The sequence below is a fragment of the Mustelus asterias genome, chromosome 1 (assembly GCF_964213995.1).
Source record: "Mustelus asterias chromosome 1, sMusAst1.hap1.1, whole genome shotgun sequence".
Classification (NCBI taxonomy): domain Eukaryota; kingdom Metazoa; phylum Chordata; class Chondrichthyes; order Carcharhiniformes; family Triakidae; genus Mustelus; species Mustelus asterias.
Genome location: NC_135801.1, coordinates 31,595,437 through 31,622,096, shown reverse-complemented (window position 1 = coordinate 31,622,096; position 26,660 = coordinate 31,595,437). Strand labels below are relative to the sequence as shown.

The 26,660-nt window shown below is 43.4% G+C and overlaps 1 protein-coding gene across 1 annotated transcript in view; it reads left to right on the top strand.

Moving 5' to 3' along the window:
• LOC144488665 (uncharacterized) overlaps positions 1–26,660 on the top strand; it is an 84,845-nt gene that overhangs the window by 39,453 nt on the left and 18,732 nt on the right. The window contains exons 5-7 of the mRNA XM_078209118.1: positions 6,458–6,600; positions 13,828–13,924; positions 19,363–19,515. Of these exons, the coding sequence (XP_078065244.1) occupies positions 6,458–6,600; positions 13,828–13,924; positions 19,363–19,515 (393 nt within the window). The remainder of the gene's footprint in view (positions 1–6,457; positions 6,601–13,827; positions 13,925–19,362; positions 19,516–26,660) is intronic.

Sequence of the window (26,660 nt, the reverse complement as noted above, 5' to 3'; positions counted from 1 at the left end):
AATTGAACCCGGGTCCCTGGTGCTGAGAGGCAGCAGTGCTAACCACTTTGCCATCGTGCGTGCCCCTTAGTGTCCCAAGATGTGTAGGTTAGAAGGATTAGTGGGATAAATACATGGGGTTACGGGGATAGGGCTCGGCTAAGGTGCTCTATCAGAGATTCGGTGCAGACTTGATGACCCAAATGACTTCCCTCTGCACTGTAGGATTCTATGATTGCCTGGCAATTGACCAGAATGGCTAACTTCCCCTGGACATTTGTGTTGCGCTGGAAACCAGCCGACAAAGCGATTTACATAATGATGCAAACACCACACTAGCTCTACCTACCAACTTTGTTTGAACCAAAAATATCAACATGGTCTGTGGCCATTCTAACTGTTTAGCTACTTTCTCAAATGAAATAAAAAAGTCTTCTACATTCTTCTCTTCAAACCTTGACAGTGCTTGAATATATTTAAATATATCTCCACTAGGCCTTTGACAAAGATGGATAAATTCCTCCTCACTTTCCTCATCACTTTGCCTCCACCTTTGTCTTTGCCTCCACCATTTTAAGTTGTTCTCTTTTCAGTTCCAGGATTTGAAGTTCAAAAATAAAATAATGAGGGGTATAGACAAGATAGATAGTCAATATCTTTTTCCAAAGTTAGGGGAGTCTAAAACTAGAGGGCATAGGTTTAAGGTGAGGGGGGAGAGATACAGAAGTGTCCAGAGGGGCAATTTTTTCACACACAGGGTGGTGAGTGTCTGGAACAAGCTGCCAGAGGTAGTAGTAGAGCCGGGTACAATTTTATCTTTTAAAAGCATTTAGATTGTTACAGGGGTAAGATGGGTATAGAGGGATATGGGCCAAATGCGGGCAATTGGGATTAGTTTAGGGTTTTTTTAAAAAGGGCGGCATGGACAAGTTGGGCCGAAGGGCTTGTTTCCATGCTGTAAACCTCTATGACTCTAAAAGCTCTCGCTTTTTCCTTTGCTTCTAATTCAAGCTGTCTCACTTTTAATTGAATCTTAGCCAATTCCAACGCTTCAGACCGTGTCTCTGACAAATATAAATGCCGCGCTATCACTGAAATTATCTCTGCCTTCCTCACCCCTCCAGTCAACCACAGCTTGTTCACCAGCTCTAAAAGATTTAGTTTAACTACCCTTTGTAAACCACTCCGTGACCTCTTACACACCCAGGAAAACTTTAGCCACTGAAAGAGCCATTTTTTCACAAGGCACTCCCTATTTAAACTAACCAAATGCAACAGCTATCAAAAAAAACAGTTCCTCACACCCACTCTCTTTAAATTCAATAATCCCAAGCCAAACGAGGAATATAGGGGTGATTCCCCCGGCCCACTGTGCTACTCGAACAGCACAGCGGGCCGGGAGATACCAGTGGGGGGGCCTGTAGTGGGATTCGTGACCGGTGTCCAGCTGCTCACGGCATTCCCAGGCCATTTTTTAAAACGTAATCAGCTTCATGCCGGAAATCAGCGTGAGGCTGATTATAATATTCAAATTCACATTTCAATATCATTGATATGATTTCCTGTATTGTGCAGTCTATCACGCTATCTTTCGGGCTTGCTAATGTCTTCCACCCCGCCAGGAGAGGCGGCAGACATTAGCGAGCCCAAAAGATTAAGGATTAAATCCCCACTTGTGGGGGTTAAAGCTGGTCCCCGTCAATGGGGACCAGGTATAATCACTGTGCTGGTGGGGACAGGGGCCATTGAGATCCCCTCAGGGGGTTGGGGGAAGGGGGTTTGCTCCTTGGGTAGTGCCAGCCTGGCATTGGCAGCCTGGCACCCTGGCACTGCCTACTGGGCACCTGGCAGTGTCAAGGGGACAGGACCTGAGGAGGGACAGGACCTACTGTGATTGGTGGGGGGGCCCACTTTGCACTCTGCATTAGGGATCGGTGGAGTTGGGAGAGAGGGGGTGATCGGGGCTGGACATGGGGAGCGGGGTTTGTGTTGGAGATGGGGAGGGGGGGGTTTGACTGGACATGGGGCGGGGGGGGGAGGTCACAGAGGCCGGTGATCAGGGGTGTAGGGGGTTTATGGAGGCCGACGATCAAGCGGGGTGGTCTGGAGAGGCAATCAGGAAGCTGGTGATCAGGAGGCCAGCGATGGGGGGGGGCAGTGCGTTTGCACCAATTTCCCCACTGACAGATCGGAACATGCGCAATGGCCCACTCAGCAGCTGATGCCAACCTGTTGAGCGGGTTCAGGCACCACCACACACCCCCCCCCTCCCCCCACCCCAAACAGTCCCATTACAGACTCTGTAATGAACACTGTAGTCCACTTGGCTTGCCCAAAAACCAGGCTGGAAAAGCTCCCATATTCCCACCCATTGGGCACTTCGTTTATTTTGGGAGAATTGCCGGCATACTGTTTAATACTGGCATAAGCCCGCCGATCAGAACCCGAAGGTATATTATGAAGCAAGACCAGACCCAACAATTTTTCTGTTTTAGTATAAATATGAGGAAATATGGGGACTTATGCTTGGAGCCCAAAGAAGTAGGGGAGATCCTAAATGAAGACTTTGCGTCGGTATTCACAAAGGAGAGGGATGTGTTGACTGGGAGTGTCTCGGAGGGGAGTGTTGAACCGTTGGAGAAAATCTCCATTACAAGGGAGGAAGTGTTAGGTTTGTTAGAGAATATAAAGACTGACAAATCCCCAGGGCCTGATGGAATCTGTCCAAGGCTGCTCAGGGAGACGAGAGATGAAATCACTGGGCCTCTGACGCAAATCTTTGTCTCGTCACTGGACACAGGTGAGGTCCCAGAGGATTGGAGGATAGCTAATGTGGTCCCGTTATTTAAGAAGGGTAGGAAGGATAACCCGGGTAATTATAGGCCGGTGAGCTTGATGTCCGTGGTGGGGAAGTTGTTGGAGAAGATTCTTAGAGATAGGATGTATGCGCATTTAGAAAGGAATAAACTCATTAACGATAGTCAGCATGGTTTTGTGAGAGGGAGGTCATGCCTCACTAACCTGGTGGAGTTTTTTGAAGAAGTGACCAGAATGGTTGACGAGGGAAGGGCCGTGGATGTCGTCTATATGGACTTTAGTAAAGCGTTTGACAAAGTCCCTCATGGTAGGCTGGTGAAAAAGGTTGGATCCCATGGGATTAAGGGGGAGGTGGCTAGATGGGTGGAGAACTGGCTTGGTCACAGAAGACAAAGGGTGGTAGTGGAAGGGTCTTTTTCCGGCTGGAGGCCTGTGACTAGTGGTGTTCCGCAGGGCTCTGTATTGGGACCTCTGCTGTTTGTGATTTATATAAACGATCTGGAAGAAGGTGTAACTGGGGTGATCAGTAAGTTTGCGGACGACACAAAATTGGCAGGACTTGCAGATAGTGAGGAGCATTGTCAGAGGCTACAGAAGGATATAGATAGGCTGGAAATTTGGGCAAAGAAATGGCAGATGGAGTTTAATCCTGATAAATGCGAAGTGATGCATTTTGGTAGAAATAATGTAGGGAGGAGCTATACGATAAATGGCAGAACCATAAAGGGTGTAGATACGCAGAGGGACCTGGGTGTGCAAGATCACAGATCCTTGAAGGTGACGTCACAGGTGGAGAAGGTGGTGAATAAGGTATATGGCATGTTTGCCTTTATAGGACGGGGCATAGAGTATAAAAGTTGGGGTCTGATGTTGCAGATGTATAGAACGTTGGTTCGGCCGCATTTGGAATACTGCATCCAGTTCTGGTCGCCACACTACCAGAAGGACATGGAGGCTTTGGAGAGAGTACAGAGGAGGTTTACCAGGATGTTGCCTGGTATGGAGGGGCTTAGTTATGAGGAGAGATTGGGTAAACTGGGGTTGTTCTCCCTGGAAAGACGGAGGATGAGGGGAGACTTAATAGAGGTGTATAAAATTATGAAAGGCATAGATAGGGTGAACGTTGGGAAGCTTTTCCCCAGGTCGGTGGTGACGTTCACGAGGGGTTATAAGTTCAAGGTGAAGGGGGGGAGGTTTAACACAGATATCAGAGGGACATATTTTACACAGAGGGTGGTGGGGGCCTGGAATGCGCTGCCTGGCAAGGTGGTGGAGGCGGACACACTGGGAACATTTAAGACTTATCTAGATAGCCATATGAACGGAGTGGGAATGGAGGAATACAAAAGAATGGTCTAGTTTGGACCAGGGAGCGACACAGGCTTGGAGGGCCGAAGGGCCTGTTCCTGTGCTGTATTGTTCTTTGTTCTTTGTTCATTGAAAGGATGTTCCACCTCAGGAGGAATTCCACTGACAAATTATGGATTTTTAAAAATCAAAACAAGCTTTATTCATAACACAGTTAACTATAACTCTGACAAAATGAAGCAGTTTAACTCTTAACCATTGAGCAAACTTTAAACATGAAAAGAAACAACTCTTAATTTCTAACTTATCACTACGTAAGTTCCAAGTAAGCAATAGTTTTCCCATATACTTAAACCCCACTTTAAATGCAATTAGCAAACTCAGGCATACTTGCTATAAAATGTGATAATAGCCATGAAGGTTCCAGAGATACTTTTCAGAGAGAGAGAAAAAGAGAGACCCTCCCACTTTTAGTATCACATGACTATTTGATCCTGTATACCTAACTCAACTTCCATTACTTTAATCAAAAAAAGGGGTCCTCTATCGTTATAACCAAAAAGCTATTAGTTTCATTCTAAGTAAACACGACAAGATTAAAATGAGTAGTTGTCCTGCTTTCCAGCATCTGCTGCATTCCCTCCAAACATACCAACAGATTTTTTAAAACACAATTTTAAACACTGTGAATCTTTCCAAAGTCTAAATATTCCCCATCTTGTGGGCAGATCAAAACCAGGCACAATCTTTTAACTGAGACTTAATCAAGGCCTTGTGGGGGTCGGTTTCGCTCAGCTGGCTGAAAATTAGTTAGAGATGCAGAGCAATGTCAACAGCATGGATTCAGTTCCTGTGCCAGCTGAGGTTATTCACGAAAGCCCCATCTTCTCAGACATGTTCCTTGCCTCAGGCATGGTGATCCTTGGGTTAAATCACCACCAGTCACAACCTACGATTATCTTGGATTATGGTGACTTTACCTTTTTTAATCAAGGACTTGTGCAAAGATGAAATAGAATTCTTTGCAGTGAATTGTCCTGTGGCTATCACCCATTTGCTTCAGCTATAGTTGCATATGACATGAATCTTGATAAAAATCATGGGTGGGATTTTCTGGCCACGCTCGCCTTGAGACTGGAAAATCCCACCCAAGGTCAACGAACCTTTGCATGGTCCATGTCCTGCCTGCTACAATCCCTGTGGTGGGCGGGACGGGAAAATTCCACCCCATATCTTTATCTTTCCACACTCATTTCAATTGTGTTTCCTGTCAGCTGCATGTGTATTTAGCATGTATGAATCCCATTAGGATCCTAAATGCACCAAAATTAAGAAAACCTAACACAAAATTCAAGGTTGTATGGAGAGTAATTTGTGAAATGGAAAAATTATTGACTTGCACAGTAGACTGTGGCTTTAAGATACGCGTGTGAACAGATACTGCTGGGTTGTTCAGTGGGAGTATTATATTATATCGAGCAGGTGCTATTCTTTCCGATTTGCTTTAGTGGAATCAGTTTTGGACATGTCATGAAATGCTACAATAATCCAGCTAAATGCCTGGAGCAGTTGAACACCTGACTACCGGGAATCAGTCTTGAATGTTATTTCCATTTTTGCTAACATTTGTTAGTTTAAGTGCATTTATATGTCATTTTATATAATTCAATGTTTACTTACACTAAAACTTGTCATGTGTACAACATGAAACACCTCAGAGATCAGTTGTGGCCCTCAAAACCTACCCTGCTTCCCAACTGCAGGCAGAACTATTGGAAAACCTGTACGCAAACACAAATGGGAAACAGTGTTGAGATGATTTAACAAACAAAGAACAATACAGCACAGGAACAGGCCCTTCGGCCCTCCAAGCCCGCGCCGCTCCCCGGTTATTTATTTAAAAATTGAATTTTAATTGCAATGTATTTATTTTCTCATGGGTTATGTGTGTTGCTGACAAGGCCAGCATTTATTGCCCATGCCCTTGAACTGAGTGGCTTGCATCACTGTAGGTCTGGAGTCACATGTAGGCCAGACCTGGTAAGGATGGCAGATTTCTTGAAAAGACATTAGTAAACCAGGTGGATTTTCACAACCACCAATGATATTTGTCAGAGTCACCATTACTGAGACCAGCTTTACATTCCAGATTTATTAACTGAGTTTAAACCCCACCAGCCGCCACAGGGAGATTTGAACCCACATTCCCAGAGTATTAGTCTCGGTCTCTAGGCTACTAGTGCAATGACATCACCACTACATCACCATCTCCCCAATTACCATGCATAGTTTTTATTGTGTCATTGTCACCTTTGCTTGTAAATCCTTAAATTATTTTTCTTTCATATTGCAGAATGGAGTAGAATTAGAAACTGAGGATATAAGTGGGAACACGCCTCTGAAACTTGCAAGAGGTCGCCAGTATAAAGATATCGTTGTATATTTAGAAAATACCATCAGTCAATCAAAAAGTCTGATTCCAAAGTTTAACTGGAGGTAATGTAAAACAATTAAGTTGTTTTTTTAAAACATATTACACATTACTCTGGAGACACAGGGACAGATCTTCCAGTGGCTCACACCAGCAGGATCTTTCAGTCCCACCAGCAGGAGGCGGATTCATTGGGCAATCCAATTGACAGCGGGGAGACCAGAAAGCCCCATCACCAGAAAACAGCAGGTTGCCTCCTGCATTGAGAAACATGCCGTGGGATAGCCAGAGAATTTCGCCCTCAGCCTCAAAAACATGTGTTACGTTGGGCAGTGATGAAATATCTAGAGTTGACTAGACTACCCTTGCAATGTGAAACTTTGAAGAATATTTGCCGTCTCAACATAAACGTACTGGAAAACAGCCATCTTTGTAACTAAGCCCATGGTGACATTAACTACAGACTTGTGCAATATAACTGCACAAAGAGATATAAGGTGTAGGGAGCAAGGTGGTTCAGAACCAGCAGCCCTTTTGAGGACGAATCTGTGATGGTAAACAATACGCATAGGAAAATGTTGCTTCGTTTTGTGAAAAAGCAAGTTCATAATATGATGGGGGAGGGAAAAGTGATGGGGGGGGGGAGGTGCTTACAAAGGCTATATTTTGCTGCTTTGCATGTTCCACTGCAGAGTCAAGTGTCCTCTGTGATGTCCTGCGGCTGCATGGTGTGGGGGTGATGGCAGAAGCTGCTGTGACCTTTCCAGTCAGAGAGTAAAGTCAGAGATAAGCTAGCAAAGCAAAGTCAGGATAATGTTTTATTAAAATGAGCCAAAGGCAGCCAGAATGTTATTGATCTAAAGAATGCTTGGTGAGTAAGATTATCCTGATAATGCAAAAGGTGATTCTTAACAGTCACAAATAATTCTGAATTATATGTAACCTATTGAAAGTGATTTCTAAATATCCTAAAATATTAAAGTCATTGAATAATTTGTATAACTGAAATACCATTACACATAAATGTTAATGGATAGGGAAAGAAATCTTTGAAACCAAAAACTTACTTTTTAAACAACGATCTATAAAGGTTGAAATTGAGCTAATGAGAACAAATGTTCTAATGTGCAGAAATCTAACTCTAATCTGCAAACTTTCAATTGATAAAAATGCTTCTTCAGACTGCAGAGGCTATGATTCAATGGGGATATAAAGAACAGTCAGAGTAGCCCAGCAAGAAACATTCTCATGAAATCTGCGTAATTTTAAGATGAAAATGTGTTGGAACAGTTCTTCTTGTTGGCTTAATCACTGAGACTGAATCTTGAATGTGTGGGAGCTGAAAGATGAGCTGGTGAACTTTGGTACTACCATTGTCTCTAGGAATGAAACACTGGCTTAAAAAGAAGTATCTTAACCACAGAGGTTCTTGCCAAGGTGAGCATTTAAGAATGAGTTTTACTTGCCAGGAATGTTGAGGCAGATCATGACTAGAGAATAAAGAGAATCTCCTGCGTTATTATACTTTAGGTGTGAATTTCCACTGGGGTTCTCCTGTGTATTCATTGTAGAGCTATGGTAGTCCGAAGAAAATGGTATGAACATTGTATACCACCTTTTTCCAGAGTTTATATGGCTCTTTCTCAATCAGACAATGTGGGGAAGTGTCATGGAAATAAAGCCTAATTCAGCTTGTCTTGCCTTCTTAATTTAGATGTATTACAAGTGGACTTCTTATCTGGTGGTTGCTTTGGGTGAGGTTTTATCAGAGATGAAAATGGCAACTGTATGGCCCTCACTATGTGATATGTTAATGTTAACTTGCTGACAGATGAGCGGGAGTGAGTTTTAGAGCAGCAGGAGCTGGCTGCTGTGGGCCTGTAAGATTGCTCCCCACATTCAGGTAAGTGGTTAGGTAGGAGGAGTTGGTCAGGGGGATGTTACAGTTGGGGTAAGGGATGGCAGAGCTGTAGAGAGACAAAAGACAAGGGGGTCCAATGTTTCTTTTTAGCACCCGCAGGAGTTTCCTGCTCTTCCTGGCCCCCAGAGAAGTCATCATAGGCAATAGTATTATACTCAGCAGCCTGCCTCCATTTCAACTGTTGAAGTTAGAATCCCATCAAAACATAGTGATAGGAAAAGAAAACGTATGAATTTTTGAGAGCACAAAGGGTGCTTTTATGAAAGTCACTTTGCCACATGTAAATATTGTACAATATACTGTTTTCACTTCATTCAGTTGTGCATGATTATCATTTTTTGGAATTGTTTTGTCAGAATCCTGACTAGCATGCCATGCCTCATGGTTTTGCTAGGCTCATGGTTGATAATAAATGCCAAGATGTTCAAATCCCAGAAGTAAATCTTGAAACAATCGCCCATGTTAGTTTTTTGCAATTTGCGTATTATGAGGAAAAATTCTGAAATCCAGAAATGATGTCCTTGGCTACTTGTGATGATTTTATAGTAAGGTAAGTATTTATGAAGAAATAGGAAAAAGAAACAATAAACTGAAATAGAATTACACTTAAATACGACAATGGCTTCACACAATACCGATACTTCCAACAGTTCCAAACAATTTTAATTTAACTGCCTCCAGAGCTGACCTTGCCCATTTGTTCAACAACACCTTACAGATTTTAAAAGCAAGTCCAATGATATTTACCACACAGTGCCTTTGATGTCTGCGGGGTGCCCTCTGAGGTTAACAGCAGCTGTATTTTCAGATCTGGCTTTGCTCATACTACTTGCTGGGAGTTTATCCAACAATTCATGCTGTCTGCTGAGATCTAAAACAGCTCCTTTCATAGGTTTCAGTATCTCCTTGAATATGTTCTTTTCTTTTGATCTCTCCGTTGTCTCACACGGTCTTTTAGAACTGCTCTCTCTGAGAATTGATTAACTTAATCTCTTTACTTTAGCTTTCTCAAATTTAAAAGAAAGGTCATAGAATCCCTACTGTGCAGAAGGAGGACATTCGGCTGATTGAGCCTGTACCGACCAGAATCCCACCCAGGCCCTATTCCCGTAACCCCACACATTTACCTTGTTAATTGACACTAGAGTCAATTTTGCATGGCTAATCAACCTTACCCACAGATCTTTGGACTGTGGGAGGAAACCGGAGCACTCTGAGGAAACCCACGCAGGCAAGGGGAGAATGTGCAAATTCCACACAGACAGTGACCCAAGGCCGGAATCGAACCTGGGTCCTTGGCGCTGTGAGGCAGCAGTGCTAACCACTGTGCCACCCTGGCACCCACAGTGAAGTAACATTATCTGTACGTTACCTATGACACCTTTTTTTCACACCTTGCATATATTTTCCTTTGAATCACAATAACACATTCAAATCTATTCCTGTTCTGCAATCATCCTTACTGAATTTCTTTATGTAAACATCTGTTTGAAGTACTGCTAGGCTCATTACCATATCAAACCCACAGTTTGGATTCACACAGTTATTTTGTCTCTTGCTTTAATTACCACTCACATACCCCAACAGTTTAAAAACAGTACCACAACATTACCCACTGAAATATGTTACAATTTCTTGGGTTTTCTTGACAGTTGGTACTCATTGAAGGCTGCTGGGAAATATTAGACATCTCCTTAATTGTGTAGGAAATTATGACGCTATGCGTTTGAGATCAGCCTTTGCTTAATGTTCAGGTGTGCGTATATTTTGATTTTTTTGCCTGTCTGTGGGACATAGAGCAAATATGGGCTGGGAAAATACTTCATTATATGCAATGTCAAGGAGATAGTCTGAGATTATGTCCCACACCTTGTGTCAAGCCAAGCCCTTGTAATAATGGAGCAAGTTCTGAGATCTCAGTCATGATGTGCCACTAGCTAAGCAGCCTATCTGTTCTCCTATATTAATGGCTTGGATGAAGGAACTGACTGTATTACGGCTGAATTTGCTGACGATATGAAGATTGCTTGGAGAGCAAGTTGTGAGGATATGAATATTTCACATTTCAGAAGGACACGAGAAAAGGAAATAGGGTAACTCTGTTAATAAAGGTTGAGATCAGTACGACAGTAAGAAATTATCTTGGTTCAGAAGATCAAGATGTGGAAACAGTTTGGGCGAAGATAAGAAATAGTAAAGGAAAAAGTCACTGGTGAGAGTAATATATATATGCACTCTAATGGTAGCTACACAATAAGACAGAAAAAAAATCAAGAAATAATCAGGTCTTACAAAAACGTACTGCAATAATTGTGGGTGACTTTAAACTTCACATCAATTGGACAAATCAGATTGGCAATGGTAGCCTGCAGAATTGTGTATTTGGGCCAGTTTCTTAGAAAAATGTTTTCTGGAACCTATCAGGGATCAGGCTACTTTGGACCTGGTAATGTGTAATGAGACAGGATTAATTAAGGATCCTCTAGTCAAGAGTGATCATAATTTCATATTCAATTTGAGAGTGAGAAATGTGGGTCTACAACTTGTGTCTTAAACTTAAATACAGGTAATTGCAAGGGTATGAAGACAGAGTTGATGAATGCGGACTGGGAAAATAAGCTAAAAGGTTGAGATGTTGTGGCTGACATTTCATTACTCTCAACAAAGAAATATTCTATTGAGAAAGCAAGTCTCTAACATCCATGAGGAACTAAGACAGTTAAGGGTGGTATCAAATTGAAAGGAAAGGTATACAATGCTGCAAAAATTGGTTGTAGGGGAGAAGATTTCTAAAATTTTAGACATCAGTAAGCAGTGATTTTTAAAAAGTGAGGGTGAAATTAGAGCATGAGGGAGAACTAGCAAGAAATATAAACATATAGTAAAAGCTTCTCTGCATATATAATAAGGAAAAGAGTAGCTAAAGTGAGCATTGGTCCCTTAGAGATTGAGAAAGGGGAAATCATAATGGAAAACATAGAAATGGCATGAACATGTATTTTGTATCTGTCTTCTCAATAAAATACACAAAAAGCCTCCTGAGAGTAGAAAGTTAAAAGGCGAAAGGGAGGGAGGAATGTAAACTAATCACTAAATGAATTGGAATATTAATAAGATTTAAGGCTTATAATTCCCCTGGACCTGATGTTCTAATCCCAAGAGTCTTAAAAGAAGTGGTTGTAGAATTAATTGATGCACTGGTTGTAATCTTCCAACATCCTCCAAATTCTGGAAAGGTGCCAATGAATTGGAAAACTATAAATTTAACACCTCTGTTCGAGACAGTAAGGAGACAGTTTCCTGCGTTCAGTAGACCAGTTAGCCTAACATTTGTCATTGGGAAAATGCTATAATCCATTATTGAAGAGATATTAGCAGGCTATTTAGATAATCATCAGGCAGAGTCAATATAGTTTTATGAAAGGGAGATCATGTCTGACAAATGTATTAGTCATTTGGCAGTATAGAACTTGAATATTGCTGAAAAAACAGACATGTTGAAGTTTTATATCTTGCACTTACCAGGACAGACACGAGAATGCCAAGTTTCAAAGGTAGCAACAATTTATACTGCATGAGAACAGGGTGCTGATTGGTTGGCTAGTAGACTCTGGTCGTGGCATTACAATGGAGAATGTACCAGCAAACTATTGTCTCCAATGTTTTTTTACATTCAAAAAATGCACAATGCCTCGACATATTCCTTTTGCCTGCAGAGGAAGGGTCCCTGTGTATGAATATATGTAACTTTTGGCAAGTGCAAGTGAGCTACACTGTGAGTCCAACAGATAATCTTAAATTCTTAGGCACACTTGGAAATATTCAGCAAGTGCTGTCCAATCGCAGAATCACATCTAACATTAGGCATTATTTTCTGAACTTTGGAGCACAACTGGTTGAGTACGGTAAGTACTCTGCCAATGGTGAACAACCAAAGGAATGTGCTGTTTGATATGATCCTCCAGTCATTGGTACATATGGCTTACAAGCCTGGCATGGCACCGACACTAAAATTCATATACCATATTACTCAAAAAGGAATGTATTTTTGGCTTGACTGCAGCATCCTATTAATGCAAAGTGGCATCATAACATGATGAGTTTCATCTGCTATTGAATTTTTTGAAATGCTTTGCCCTTCCAGGGTAATCTGCACAGATGGTCCCTCAATGGAGCCAGGGAGGCAGAAGATGAGGCCCATGAGAGGTGGCACCCTCACCCTCCTTCATGGCATTCCCATTCCTTGCCGGGAATGCTGAATGCCTCGTGAATCATAAAAGCTGAAACATTCCCTCCAAGGATTGCTGTGCAATCAATGCCATTGACTGGCCCATGCAACCCAGCACCTCAGGGATGTCTGGGATGTCAGTTCACAGTCCCCACATCTACTCAGAATGATGCCCCCTATGTCTCTCCAATTGGTTCGCACTCTCTCAATGGAGGACCTCATCAACTTCTAGCCTTGATACTTTGTGGCTGAATGGACTCTTCCGTCCTTTGTCAAAGATAAGATACTGCCTCAGAGAACTCTGTTATGTGGAAAAATATCTCCTGCTGCAGTTCAAAATTGATCCACCTTTCCAGTGACATCTGAGGTCCTACACTTGTGCCCAGTGGAGCAGAACTGTGTGTGTTTTCCATGTTCTGAGGGGTGCTGACTGGAACTTCTATGATTTCTGCTCGGGGTAGCTTCTTCTAGGTACCTCTGTGGATAAGATTTCCCTCTCTCCCTCACCACCTCCAATATGATCTTCAGGTCCATAACAATTAAGCAAAGGGTATCCCTTCCTCCAGTGCTAGTCTCTTGAGTCCTCTCACCTCCACTTGAATCATTGGAAGGTTTTGGCATGACCCACAGTTCTCTTGCTTAAGTCAGTCAGGAACTTCAGTGATAGCAGCAGTGGGGAATCTAAATAAGACCAACACTTGATTTGACCCACCTCCATTCACACCCCCACTGACTCTAATTAGACAGGAAACTATCTGCATGTCAACTTAGGGCCCTCACATGAAAATTAAGACTTTAATCAGTTTCCGATGGAGGCAGATTTCTAACCTGAAAACAGACTCAGTCACTCTTTCCCAACTCCACATCTTACCTTAACCATAAAGTCTCCATCATTGTGATCTGGACCACCTGCTTTATTTATAAATACAGCATTCAGCAAAGTATTATTAAAGATAGCAGATAAAAATATAAGTGTACCTTCCATATTTAGTGTTGGAGATACTTAATTGAGCAAAATAAAAAGAATCTCAATGTTGTTATCGCCATTTTCTAGAAATCCAATCCCTCAGTGCCCAGTTAAAGAGAATGTCATTGCTACAGTCAGTGCTGCTGATCTCATTCACTTTCTCTAATTCTTTGCAGTTCCTTGGTCTTTGGCCCACCTGGAAAATCTAAAGGACCGATTCTTTTCTTTTATGGCTGTTTGCTGTTATGGGGTTACCCTACTTATTTTACACAGGTCAGTAAATGTAGATAAGTAAAGCGACAGCCAACTAGAGTCCAGCAATGTGTTCAATATCTTACTAGAAATTGCTTCTTAGTACAAGGTGATATGATCTGCATTTTCCAACATCATAGTTTGCGAATAACTGTGACTGTTGGAGGATTTCCGTTCCACTGCCTCATTAATCCATTGGCATGGATATTTCAGTACAGTATTGTCAATGGATTATATTGTCCATATAACGCATGTGATGTGTTATAATTCAGGTCAAAAACTCCAAAGTGTCCTGTGAAGTCCGCCTGGATCATAAGTTTTGCACTTTGAATTGGCTAGGCTGAGCGTGAGATATTTCACTTCAGATATGATTCAACTGACCCACTAAGGGTCAGTTAACATGTATAGAAAGAAAATTGGTAATAACTTTTACCAATTACAAACAATCATGATATTGTATAAACCTTAACAGCTAAACACCGTTCCAACCAATCAAATCCCATAAACAAAACCTTTTCCACAGGTTTAATACATAAAATATGAAAGCTCACGTGATGCTGGAACCTTAGACCTTTGGGTGGAGAATTGAAACTCTGACTTCCCAGCCTTCTAACTTCTGGCAGCCCTCTGGATATACACCCAGAACAGTTTGAAGTCAGACCAGCTTCCCAGACACCAGGAAGAGAGAGACTCTAGGCAAGCCAACCACCAACAGCAGATTTTCCACTCCAGGAAAGCCAGGAGACCTGCTTCCAGCTCGCCAGCAGACTCTATATACCAGTGATGGAGAGAGAGAGAAATACTGCTTTCGATCTGATGTCCACCCTCTTCTAAACTAAAACTGCTGCCAGTAACCAAATTAAAAGTGAAATATTGAAGTCACTATGAAGAAAAGAAAGACTGTCCAAAACACATGACCTGCCAATCAGTCTTCCTCCTAACAATGCAGGGTCATAAAACAATCCCAGAAAGTACCTTGAGGCCATAGTAAAAAAAATAAACAAAACCCCATTTAAGTCATTGAAGAAGCAATAATAGGACTTCTAGCAGCCAGCCCAGCAACAATGAAAGAAACTGAAGCTGCGGTAGCTGCAGAGGGCATGATTTAAAAAGAAAAGTCAGACACTTTAGGAACATTTAAGCGGTTATTGGATAGGCACATGGAGCACACCAGGATGGTAGGGAGTGGGATAGCTTGATCTTGGTTTCAGATGAAGGTCGGCACAACATCGTGGGCCGAAGGGCCTGTTCTGTGCTGTACTGTTCTATGTTCTATGTTCTAAAACATTTTTTGAAGGTATAATAACGTCACTTTTGACATATAATAGTGTTGCACTTATGCACACCCTCAATTTCTATGTTTGACTGAATCATTGGAATCAGGCATTCAACACGGGTCTGGCACTTCTCAGAGGAAAGGATGATAATTAGCCAACACAGCATTCCAATCAGCCTGCAGCCTCGTAACCAATTGCAAAGCAGTGTGGAATGAGGCAGAGAGTGGGTCAGCTTCTGTCTAATTGCTGAGGGCTGTGGTTGAAGTCAAGGTATCTAAAAAGGAGTCAGAGTGAGAAACACCAAGAAAAAATAAAGTTTGTATTTGTATGAAGCTTATGATTTCAGGGTGCTCCAAAGTGCTTTCCTGCTATTGAACTTTTTTTTAAGTGTAGTCACCTGAGAGGGCAGACAGGAGCTCAGTTTTATGTCACAATCAAAAAATAATAGTTGGGCTGTTTTCCGGCCTTTCCCGCCAGCAAGATCTTCCAGTCTTGCCGAAGTGGATCCCCACTGCTGGGGGAACGAGCAAGCCATTCAAAATGCCACACACTTTAGCTGAACCGGAAAATTCTGCCGGCAGCCAATGGAGAGCCGCATACGCCATGGGAAAACCCATCACGGGGGAACCGGAAAATTCCAGGCAATGCCTCTATAGTGAAACTTTCCCTCAGTACTGGATTGAGTGTCAGCCAAGATTGTTTGAGTCTCATTAATGAGATCTGATCCCACTGCTGAAAAGCAAGAATGTACTAATGAGCCAAGACTGATACATAATTAAAATAAGGAAGGAATACACAGATAAAATACTAAGAAACAAAAATATAATTTATTACTGCTGTAACCTAATATGATATATGCTGTGTACAAAAGACATTTTGGGGGCAATTCTCCCATTCGGACCCGCTAATTTTTTGACGGGTCATGTCAGGAGATGCACGCGTGCGCCGATTCGTGGAATTCGCGCATGCGTTCCTGACACATGCAAATCTCCCACCAACGGAAATCGGCGCAGTCAGGACCATGCAGGAAATCGGTGGGAAGACCAGGTAAGTAATTTTAATCTATTTTTAATCTAATTTGAATGTAATTATTGAGCCCGGGACTGAATTCTCCAGGCCTGATAGCATCTCCCACTCCACCAGTACAAATTCACACCGGCAGGGTTTGGAGTAGCATCCCACTTTCGGGGAACTAGCGGGAGCCCTACAGGAGTGAAGGGGAGGCGATCGGGGACCCCCCAGGCGTCGAGCAGCGGTCGGGTGGGGCTGCCTGGGCATGGGCATAGTGAAACTTTCCCTCAGTACTGGATTGAGTGTCAGCCAAGATTGTTTGAGTCTCATTAATGAGATCTGAACCCACTGCTGAAAAGCAAGAATGCTACCAATGAGCCAAGGCTGACACATAATTAAAATAAGGCAGGAATACATAGATAAAATACTAAGAAGCCTGTGTGCCCTGAAATATGAAAACACCAGGAATAAAGTGCCCATGCTCAGGGGGCAACTTGGCAGTGCCTACCAGGCATGGGGCAGTGCCAAGGGGGAGGGGCCTAAGGGGCGGGGCCAGCTGAGGGTGGTGCCAGCTGGGGGTGGGGCCTAGGGGACGATCCATGTGGGTGGGGGTCCTGCTGCCACTCTGCATTGGAATCCAGTCGGGGCTGAAGAGAGTCAGCGATCGGGGCGGGCTGGGGGAGGGGCAGTGGTCTGCCGGGATTGGTCTGCCTCCTGTGGGGGGGTCTGCTGGGATGGGGAGGGGTCTGCCAGAGTAGGTGGGGTTGTCACTGCTGGGAGGGAGGGTGGGGCTGGAGATCAGGGCACTGCGGGACATGGTGGGGATAGGAGCTGGCCCAGGAATGGTCGTGGGGGCCACAATCAGACTGCGATCGGGCTGTGGGGGGAGGTTGTAGGGGCAGCACTGAGGGGGTCCCGGTCTGGCCAGCGATCAAGCTGGCCAGCAAAGTGCAGACTGACAGTTTGAGGCCACTGCGCATGCGCAGAGCTCTGGAACTGTCAGCCTCCGGCACGAATAGGCTTCACCCCCCCGAGCTTTTAATGGTATTCATGATTATGACCTCTGCATTGCACAGAGTGGGGAGCTTTGAGTCTAAATTGCACTGAAAAAACAATTGTGATATACACCATTTTTCCTGCCAATTCAGCATTTAGAATTTTTTTGGGAGAATCGCCCCCTTTGATTCATACAGTGACATGGTTTTTCAGATTTGATTGTTTCATATTTCATTCATGAAGCCAGTATCACAGCCAGCTTTAAACATATCTTGTCTTCCTCATAAAAATCACCTCCTATAAGGGTTTTGTGTAGAATCTGAAAGTGTTAAGCTATTTCAATGATATAAACATTTTTTTAAGTGAAACATAACCCTCAGCCTTCACCCAGCCCGAGCCTTACCTGTTTGTTGTTGTTCGTGTGCATTAGGGGATTGATTTTGCTCCAGAACAGGCTGGGAAGTTGTAGCAGGTCTCACATTTAAATGTACAGTTCACCAAAACATTATTAATGGATCTCCAACCTGAAAGCAGTTTAGGTGCTGATATCTCACCCATTCAACACCACCCAACCAAAATGTTTCTTCCTAATCTTGTGTGAGAATGCACGGCTGAAATCTGTCCTGCTATAATATCTTCAGTAATTATACTATGTAACTTACAGGTCAATAAAATATTGCAAATAAAAATTAGAAAAAAGATCCAATTGAGCTGTTCTGCAGGTTTGACAAATAAGAATATAAGAACATAAGAACTAGGAGCAGGAGTAGGCCATCTAGCCCCTCGAACCTGCCCCACCATTCAATAAGATCATGGCTGATCTTTTTGTGGACTCAGCTCCACTTACCCGCCCGCTCACCATAACCCTTAATTCCTTTACTGTTCAAAAAATTATCTATCTTTGCCTTAAAAATATTCAATGAGGTAGCCTCAACTGCTTCACTGGGCAGGGAATTCCACAGATTCACAACCCTTTGTGTAAAGAAGTTCCTCCTCAACTCGGTCCTCAATCTGCTCTCCCTTATTTTGAGGCTATGCCCCCTAGTTCTAGTTTTACCTGCCAGTGGAAACAACTTCCCTGCTTCTATCTTATCTATTCCCTTCATAATCTTATATGTTTCTATAAGATCTCTCCTCATTCTTCTGAATTCCAATGAATATAGCCCCAGTCTACTCAGTTCCTCCTCATAAACCAACCCTCTCAACTCCGGAATCGACCTGGTGACTCTGCACTCCCTCCAGTGCCTTTCTCAAATAAGGAGACCAAAACTGTACACAGTACTCCAGGTGTGGCCTCACCAGCACCCTATACAAATGCAACATAACCTCGCTGCTTTTAAACTCCATCCCTCGAGCAATGAAGGATAAAATTCCATTTGCCTTCTTAATTACCTGCTGCACCTGCAAACCAACTCCTTGTGATTCTTGCACAAGGACACCCAGGTCCCTCTGCACAGCAGCATGCTGCAATTTTTTACCATTTAAGTAATAGTCCATTTTGCTGTTATTCCTACCAAAATGGATGACCTCACATTTACCAACATTGTACTCCATCTGCCAGACCCTCGTCCACTCACTTAGACTATCTATATCCCTTTGCAGACTTTCAACGTCTTCTGTACACTTTGCTCTGCCACTCATTTTAGTGTCATCTGTGAATTTTGACACACTACACTTGGTCCCCAACTCCAAATCATCCACGTAAATCGTAAACAATTGCAGTCCCAACACTGATCCCTGAGGCACACCACTAGTCACTGATCGCCAACCAGAAAAACACCCATTTACTCCCACTCTTTGCTTTCTGTTAGTTAACCAATCCTCTATCCATGCTGATTTGATCTCATTTAAACTTCATCCACATTTTACGGACTTGTCAAACCAGTTTCTTTTATAATTAATATCAATTCACTGAGATGCTGTAAATGAAGGAGTAATTCTTCGAATAAATAGACCAATTAATGAATTAATTGTCAATACACATAGAAAGTATGATCTACACCACTTGATGATTTTAATTCCCCAGAAATAATATTTTTCTCTATCCTGGATTAGAAAGAATCTCAGTCTGCTGAAAAAATAATACAAATTAGATTATTAGATTACACACGTATCCAAGGCAAATTCATTAGTCTGCCACTAATGACTTCAGTTGCTGTCTGTTCTATTGCACAGATTGTCTCGATCTCCTTCAACAGGCTATTGAGCTTCCATATCGCCTTCTTGATCGGCAATGCACTGATGTGGTATCTATTTCTAAAAGCTTCCCTGATGGATCCTGGTTTCCTTCTGAGAGACAGTGAAGAATACGATCATGCTCTTAGGCAGGTATAACTCCCAACCTTTCTTCTGTGCCAATGGAATTGTATCTTGCAGGAAATTCCCAGGGCTGCCTTCACCAACCGTTTATGTCCAAGGAAAGTCACAGTTTGTGATTGTAAGTACAGCAAATATTTGCATTCATGCAGACCGGAGGAATAGAAAGCATATTTTACAATTGCAGTAATTACGTTTGATGCAATATTAAAGTGATGGGGAGAGGGTGAGTTAAATACACATAACACTATTATTTAAAATGTAAAATGAATCTTATTTTCTATCTGGTGAAGACAAATTTTAAAATTCTATTTCTTTGCTGCAACCTGAAAATGACCCAACGCATAACAATTTCCAAAGCTCCCTGAGTAAACAACAAGATATACTGAGTAACCTTAGGCTATGTTTAGTTATTGCAATTAGACTCTGTGATTGATCTGTGGAATTATGCCTTTTAAAAAGGGAAAGAAAGTCTGTCACTTAATGTTAGGGACATCTGGCAATTTACAAGCACTTTCCAAACTATGAAATTCGCTGGCCAAATGTGATTAAAGTTTGACCTGGGCGAGTTATTGAACAACAATCAGCCTGTGCAGGCTCAAAAGGATATAGCCCCATCTTAGAAACAGAGTAATACATGGTGTGCTACACAGGATAATACTTCAGTCCTAATGAAACAATATACCATGAGCAATGGCATGGGAGATGTACCAAAGCAATCCAATGCTGGGACTTGCAACAATAATTTACTCAATACTTTGGGTAGCTCTTACATTCTTCTACTCTGCCTGTGGTCCGGGAAGAATTCCTGCACTCCCATCGTGTGACCCTTTAAGTAGCCACGTCATCACGTGACCACTCAGTCTATATCTTCCCCGTTTAAGTTGAGACAAAAGGTGGCACTGAGATGTAACAGTGTGTGTGAACAGTAACTGTGTGCAAACCTGTTTATAACATACAGATTGAACAGGCCTTACATAACTGTTTACATAGGGTGAAGCACGGATAAAGGGAGGGCAATGACTTCAACGAGGTCCATGAGTTGGACCTGCTGGAATATGAGCTCCCTAATTGAGGCCTGTTAAGGCTGCCCAATCAGGGAGTTCTACAGAGACATAGAGGGGGCAATTCGCCCACCCCGTCAGGTTAGTTTTCTAGTGCAGCGGTGGTGGGAGAATCTCGCATCCGAGCATGCACGGGATTTGCTGCGGGAACAGCAGGTAAGTAATTTACATCTATTTTTAATGTCATTTTAATGTGATTAGTAGGCCTGGGACTGAATTCATGCGCAGAAGCCAGCTGGTTTCAGCCTCCCAGGTGTGATAGGCCCCGCCCCTGAAATCTAATGATATTCACACTGGTGGCCTCTGCAATCCGCAGAGTGTGGGAGATTCTAGTGCGAACTCCCACTGTAAAAGCCAGGGTGAATTCATCCAGTTTTCCCACGAATTCAACGCTTAGAATTTTTTCGGGAGAATCGTCCATAATGTGGAGTAGCCCGGTCACCAGTACTTAGAGTTATAGAGTCATAGAGGTTTACAACATGGAAACAAGCCCTTCGGCCCAAAATGTCCATGCCGCCCTTTTTTTTTAAAGCTTCTAAGCTAGTGCCAATTGCCCGCATTTGGCCCATATCCCTCTATACCCATCTTACGCATGTAACTGTCTAAATGCTTTTTAAAAGACAAAATTGTACCCGCCTCTACTACTACCTCTGGCAGCTTGTTCCAGACACTAACCACCCTCTGTGTGAAAAAATTGCCCCTCTGGACCCTTTAGTATCTCTCCCCTCTCACCTAGACCTATGCCCTCTAGTTTTAGACGCCCCTGCCTTTGAGGAAGGACATTGACTATCTAGCTCATCTATGCCCCTCGGGGTGAATACTCTATGTTGGGAAATACCTGCCTGAATATTGCAAACTGTTGTAAATTAGTAGGCTTTGGTGAAGGGACACCGGTCTCTCAAGTCATTTCAGGGGGCATTCACCAAACTCGTCATACAGACAGTTGGAATCCTGATGCCCTGCTGAATGGGCCTTAGCTAAAAATCAGGATTCCCACCGATAAGGGCTATTGGGACTCACCCAACCTGCCCCGTTCCACCAGCCCTGATCAGGCAGCAACCCGATTATTATGCAAAACTGCTAATTATAATATAATTAGCGGGCTTGATGGCCCGGGGGGCAGTGAATGGGCCGACATGCATATTAATAAGTTGTCAGTTTCGCTGGGGGCGGGGAAATATCATGGGCGGGGCGATCTGGTAAAATTGCGGCCGTTGTGTTTTCAGCTTTTAGAACCAAATCATGACCATTATAATTTATTATTTGTGTTAAACAATAACAATAGCAATTAATAACCTGTAGTTAGTCACTGACCAATAGTGGCTTGATTTCCTCCCTTTCCCCCAGAAACACCCAAAACGGGAGAGAACTCAGACCTTAGCTCCAATTTTTTAGTATAATCTACTTCAAGTTATTGAGTCACATTAGAACAGAGATGTTCTGGACTTTAATATAAAGGCCACAGAGAATTTGCCATTTCCAGAAACCATAAATCTCAGTTCCTTATGCAAACCATTTGTTGTTTGCAGCACGGTGGCACAGTGGTTAGCACTGCAGCCCCATAGCGTTCAATTCCAACCTCGGGTAATTGTCTGTGTGGAGTTTGCACATTCTCCCCGTGTTTGCGTGGGTTTCCTCTGGTGCTCCGGTTTCCTCCCACAGTCCAAAGATGTGCTGGTTAGGTTGATTGGCCATGTTAAATTGCCCCTTCGTGTCAGGGCGATTATCAGGGCAAACACGTGGGGTTACAGGGATAGGGCCTGTGTGGGATTATTGTCGGCACAAGCTTGATGGGTGAAACGGCCTCTTTCTGCACTGTACAGATTCTATTGACTATAATTTGCTCCAGCAGGTATCTGATTCACTTTTCACACCAACATCCCACATTTAAGCTCTCGCATCACAGCAAACTTTCTGTTAGCTTGGATGAAATGACAAAGAGTTATTCTACGTCTATGATTATAAATCCCTCGATCATGTATCAGTTTATAAATATCGATTTTAAATGAGTTTGTGAATTTTTCAGTAACTATTTTGTCTTTGTAATTGCTGTCATTGCTGTGAAGGTGTTGCTGTCCTTCAGTTCCCGAGTCAGCAGCAGTGTGTTGGCTGTGATTCCAAACACCCGGGATGTGCCAAATATATCTCCTGAGCGCTTCTGACTCCGAGTTGGTCTAAGACTCCTGACAAATCTGATGTTATTTATACAGTACACAGACATCTGATTACCCCTGTCCCAGTGAAACAGATTAATCTTTTATAAAGCATTTTTTTTAGTAATTGTAAGTAGGCCAAATCTGACTAAGCAACTTGAATATTTTGAGGTGGTCAAGAACATTGAGTTCCTCTACCTTTAGATATTGGCTTTTTTGAATTTCCAGGAGGCACTTGATAATGCATTTGTTAGCAAAACTAAAGTGCCAGGAATTGAGCAATCTTATGACATGGATAGGTCATTGAATGAGAAGTAAGAGATAGAGTTGGAATGAAACAATGTTGTTTGTTCCATGAGATGTGACAATTAGTGTTACCCTGTGGTCTGTGCTGCAACATTAACTTCATCATATGCATTAATGATTTGGATGGCAGAATCAAGAGTTGGGTATCTAAATTTGCAGATGACACGAAGGGCCAGATTTTGTCTATCTGGGTGGGTACCTCAAGTCAGGAAATCTCCCCATTTGCTGGACCCAACTTGGCAAAAGATACAAAATTGGGCCTGTTGGCTCTGGAAGCAGAAACTGGGAAGACACAGTGGCAAGTGCTGAGCGGGCTAATTAGAAGGCCCACCTAGATACTTTGGGATTTGATCCCGGTTATTTTAGAAATTCTAGGCCAGCTAACCCTCAGCCCTCACACCCCCTGACCCCAATCCACTCTCTCATAGCCCCTCACACCCCATGCCATCTCAATGTCAACTCATCCAGTATCCACTATGGGAAGATCTCAGGAGCCATGTAGCAATGAAAGGAATATAAACCTCATAAGAATCTATTGCAGCTTTCACTACAGACATGATAGTATGAAAACACCCACTCGTGAAAGCATCAATGCTTTTAATCTGAAGCAGTTAATCTCATGTAAAAACAGACACATTTTAATGGCCTTCTTAAGCTGCCAATCAAATGAAGAACTCAGAACACCTTGCTGACATCATTGTAGCTTTTGAAACTCCCATCAGATTTTTTAGAATTCATTTACAGGATGTAGACATTCCTGACTAGACCAGCATTTTATTGTCCATCCCTACTTTCCCGTCTCTCAATGGTGGGAGAATTGCGTGCTATTAAGTGTGTCGTGAAAGGGGACAATGTGGAAGTGTCGTCTACTAGTGGCAATAAGGCAATTAATATTGTTAATGAAAGCATCTGTAAGGACAGAAAAGAGCTGCCAATTCAAGTCCAGATGACCTTTTGTCAAAGCTTTGACAAAGAGTCATCTGGACTCGAAACGTCGGCTCTTTTCTCTCCTTACAGATGCTGCCAGACCTGCTGAGATTTTCCAGCATTTTCTCTTTTGGTTTCAGATTCCAGCATCCGCAGTAATTTGCTTTTATTAAGATTGTTAATAACCCACTTAAAACAAAGTTGCATGAATCTCATTGGGAATTAATGGTGGCTCTCAAATTTACTGTGATTTGCTTGTGTCTCCTGTGTCTCCACCTCCAGCTCCAAGTCCCTCCCACCTTCCCTCCCCACCCCCGCTACAAATCCAATCCCCCACCCCGCCTCTAGCCCAGGACAACACACTAGCACCACCCTCCCCCCCCCCACTCCACTCCAGGACACCCCCCCGCCCCCCCCTCTGGTCCGGGACACCCCTCCCCTCCGCTCCATCTGCAGCAACCCCAACCCTCCCCCCCCCCCCCCCCACCCTGCTTCTGCTCTGGTACAGGACACCCCCCACTCTGCTTTCTGATCTGGGACAGATCCTCCCTCTGCTCTGGGAGCCCCCCCCACTCTCCTCCACTTCGGGACAAACCCCCATGCTCCGCATTGGTCTGGGACAAACTGCCCCTCCTCTTCACTATGGACTTGGACACACTCTGCTGCTCCACTCCATCCGTGTCATAACCCCCCCCCCCCCCCGCTCTGGTCCAGGTTAACCCCCTCCCACCTCTCCACTCTGGAATACCCATCACCCCAGTCCCAGACAAGCCCTCCAGTCTATGACCCATCTGCAGTGGGTCTGCCAGGCACCTCCCTAGACCAGCTTAGCCCTTCCCTGGCAGCCCCACCCTTTCCTGGTGTTTCCCCCTCCTCCCACACTTCCCGGTCTCACCCTCCCGACAGTGGGAGAGTGTCTTGCCTCCCTGCGCACCATGCTGCTGGGGGTGTGTTTTGCTGCTCTTGTCTCACCCAGCCTGAGTGAGTAAGGTTGGAAAAGACAGTGGCTTTGGAATCCCAGTGTGGGTAAGTCTGACAAGAGTGGCAAACTATCGGAGATTACCACTCTGATGAAGTTAAGGGCCTATGTTTCTCCAATAACCTGTTCCCATTTCATAATGTTTCCTCTTTGCCAATGAAAAGGAGAAACTGTGGCATAGTGGTAATTTCACTGGTCTGTTAATCTAGGGCAGCAGGGTGACACAATGGTTAGTACTGCTGCCTCACAGTGCTAGGGACCTGGGTTTAATAACGGCCTTGGATCACTGTCTGTGTGGAGTTTGCGTGTTCTCCCCATGTCTGAGTGTGTTTCCTCCGGGTGCTCCAGTTTCCTCCCACACTCCAAAGATGTGCAGGTTGGGTTAATTGGCCATGCTAAATTGCCCCTTAGTGTTAGAGGGATTAGCAGGGTAAATACATGGGGTTACGGGGATAGGGCCTTGGTAGGATTGTTGTCGGTGCAGGCTTGATGGGCTGATTGGCCTCCTTCTGTACTGTAGAGATTCTATGCTGAGTCCTGAGGACATGTGTTCATTTTAATATAAAAAATGGCCTTAAAGCTATCATCGATTGTTGTAAAAATCCATCTGGTTCGCCAATGTCCTTTAGAGAGGGAAATCTACCACCCTTTCTTAATCTGGAGACTCCAGATCTACAGAAATGTGGTTGCCTCTTCACTAGCCACTGAAAAGCTGCCTAGCCGACCACTCCATTCAAGGGCAAGTAAGGATGGGTGACAAATGCCAGTGACACCCACATTCCATGAAAAGAATGAAATAAGCCATTTGCTTACAATGTCCTTACAGCTGAGATTGGGAACTTTGCAATCATATAAACAACACCAGTACGATTATTATGCATCACCACCACACGTCGGTGCTCTCATCATCTTTACTCCATAGCGCTGAATGATTTGATGTGTGAAGTGAGTTGAAACTGCAGTATGGTCTTTCTAATCCAACATGCTAGGAGGATGAGTGATGCTGGTTAATCAAAAATGCTGGTTAACAGGGAGTTACGTTTCTTCAGACACAAGGCCCCCTGTCTTTGAGGGTTTGAAGGGAGAAGGGAAGCAGTCAAGGGCCCTGGCACAGCAAGGCATCATAGTAAGATGCCACAACTGAAGACCAAATTGACACTACGAAGGACACCACAACCTTCAGACTTTTTTAGAATTGGGCAGTCAGTTGCTCTGAGTGGTAGGTCTTTGTTCAGGCACAATAGCCAAAACTGACCCAATCATTTAGTAATTTCAAGGTAAAGCCTAAAATTTTCTGCACATTTACAATCTATTGTTATTACTATTAGATTCTATTTAAAGAATGCATTATATGAATACTGAAAATAACCGGCTTTAAGAGCAAAATCAAACCAACAGAAAGTCCAGTTGCTGGATAATTCTGGTTGGGGGAGTGCTGGATAACACAAAGCTTACAGCATCTTTTAATTCAATATCCACTGTATTCTGTGTCGTAATGAATGTCACTTTAGAAAAAAAAGTTTCTACCAGCACAAAAATTGAAAACTGTTATTTTCTATAAAAGAACAAGAATTGTCGAAAGTCTGAAACAAAAAAATGGTGGCAGTACACAGCAGTTCCGTCAGCATTAGTGATGAGAAAAGGCATGTTATAGTGTCTTGGAGAAAGACCTTAAATCCAAAACGTTAATCTGTCCATTCTCCCTGCAGGTGGGCGGCACGGTAGCAC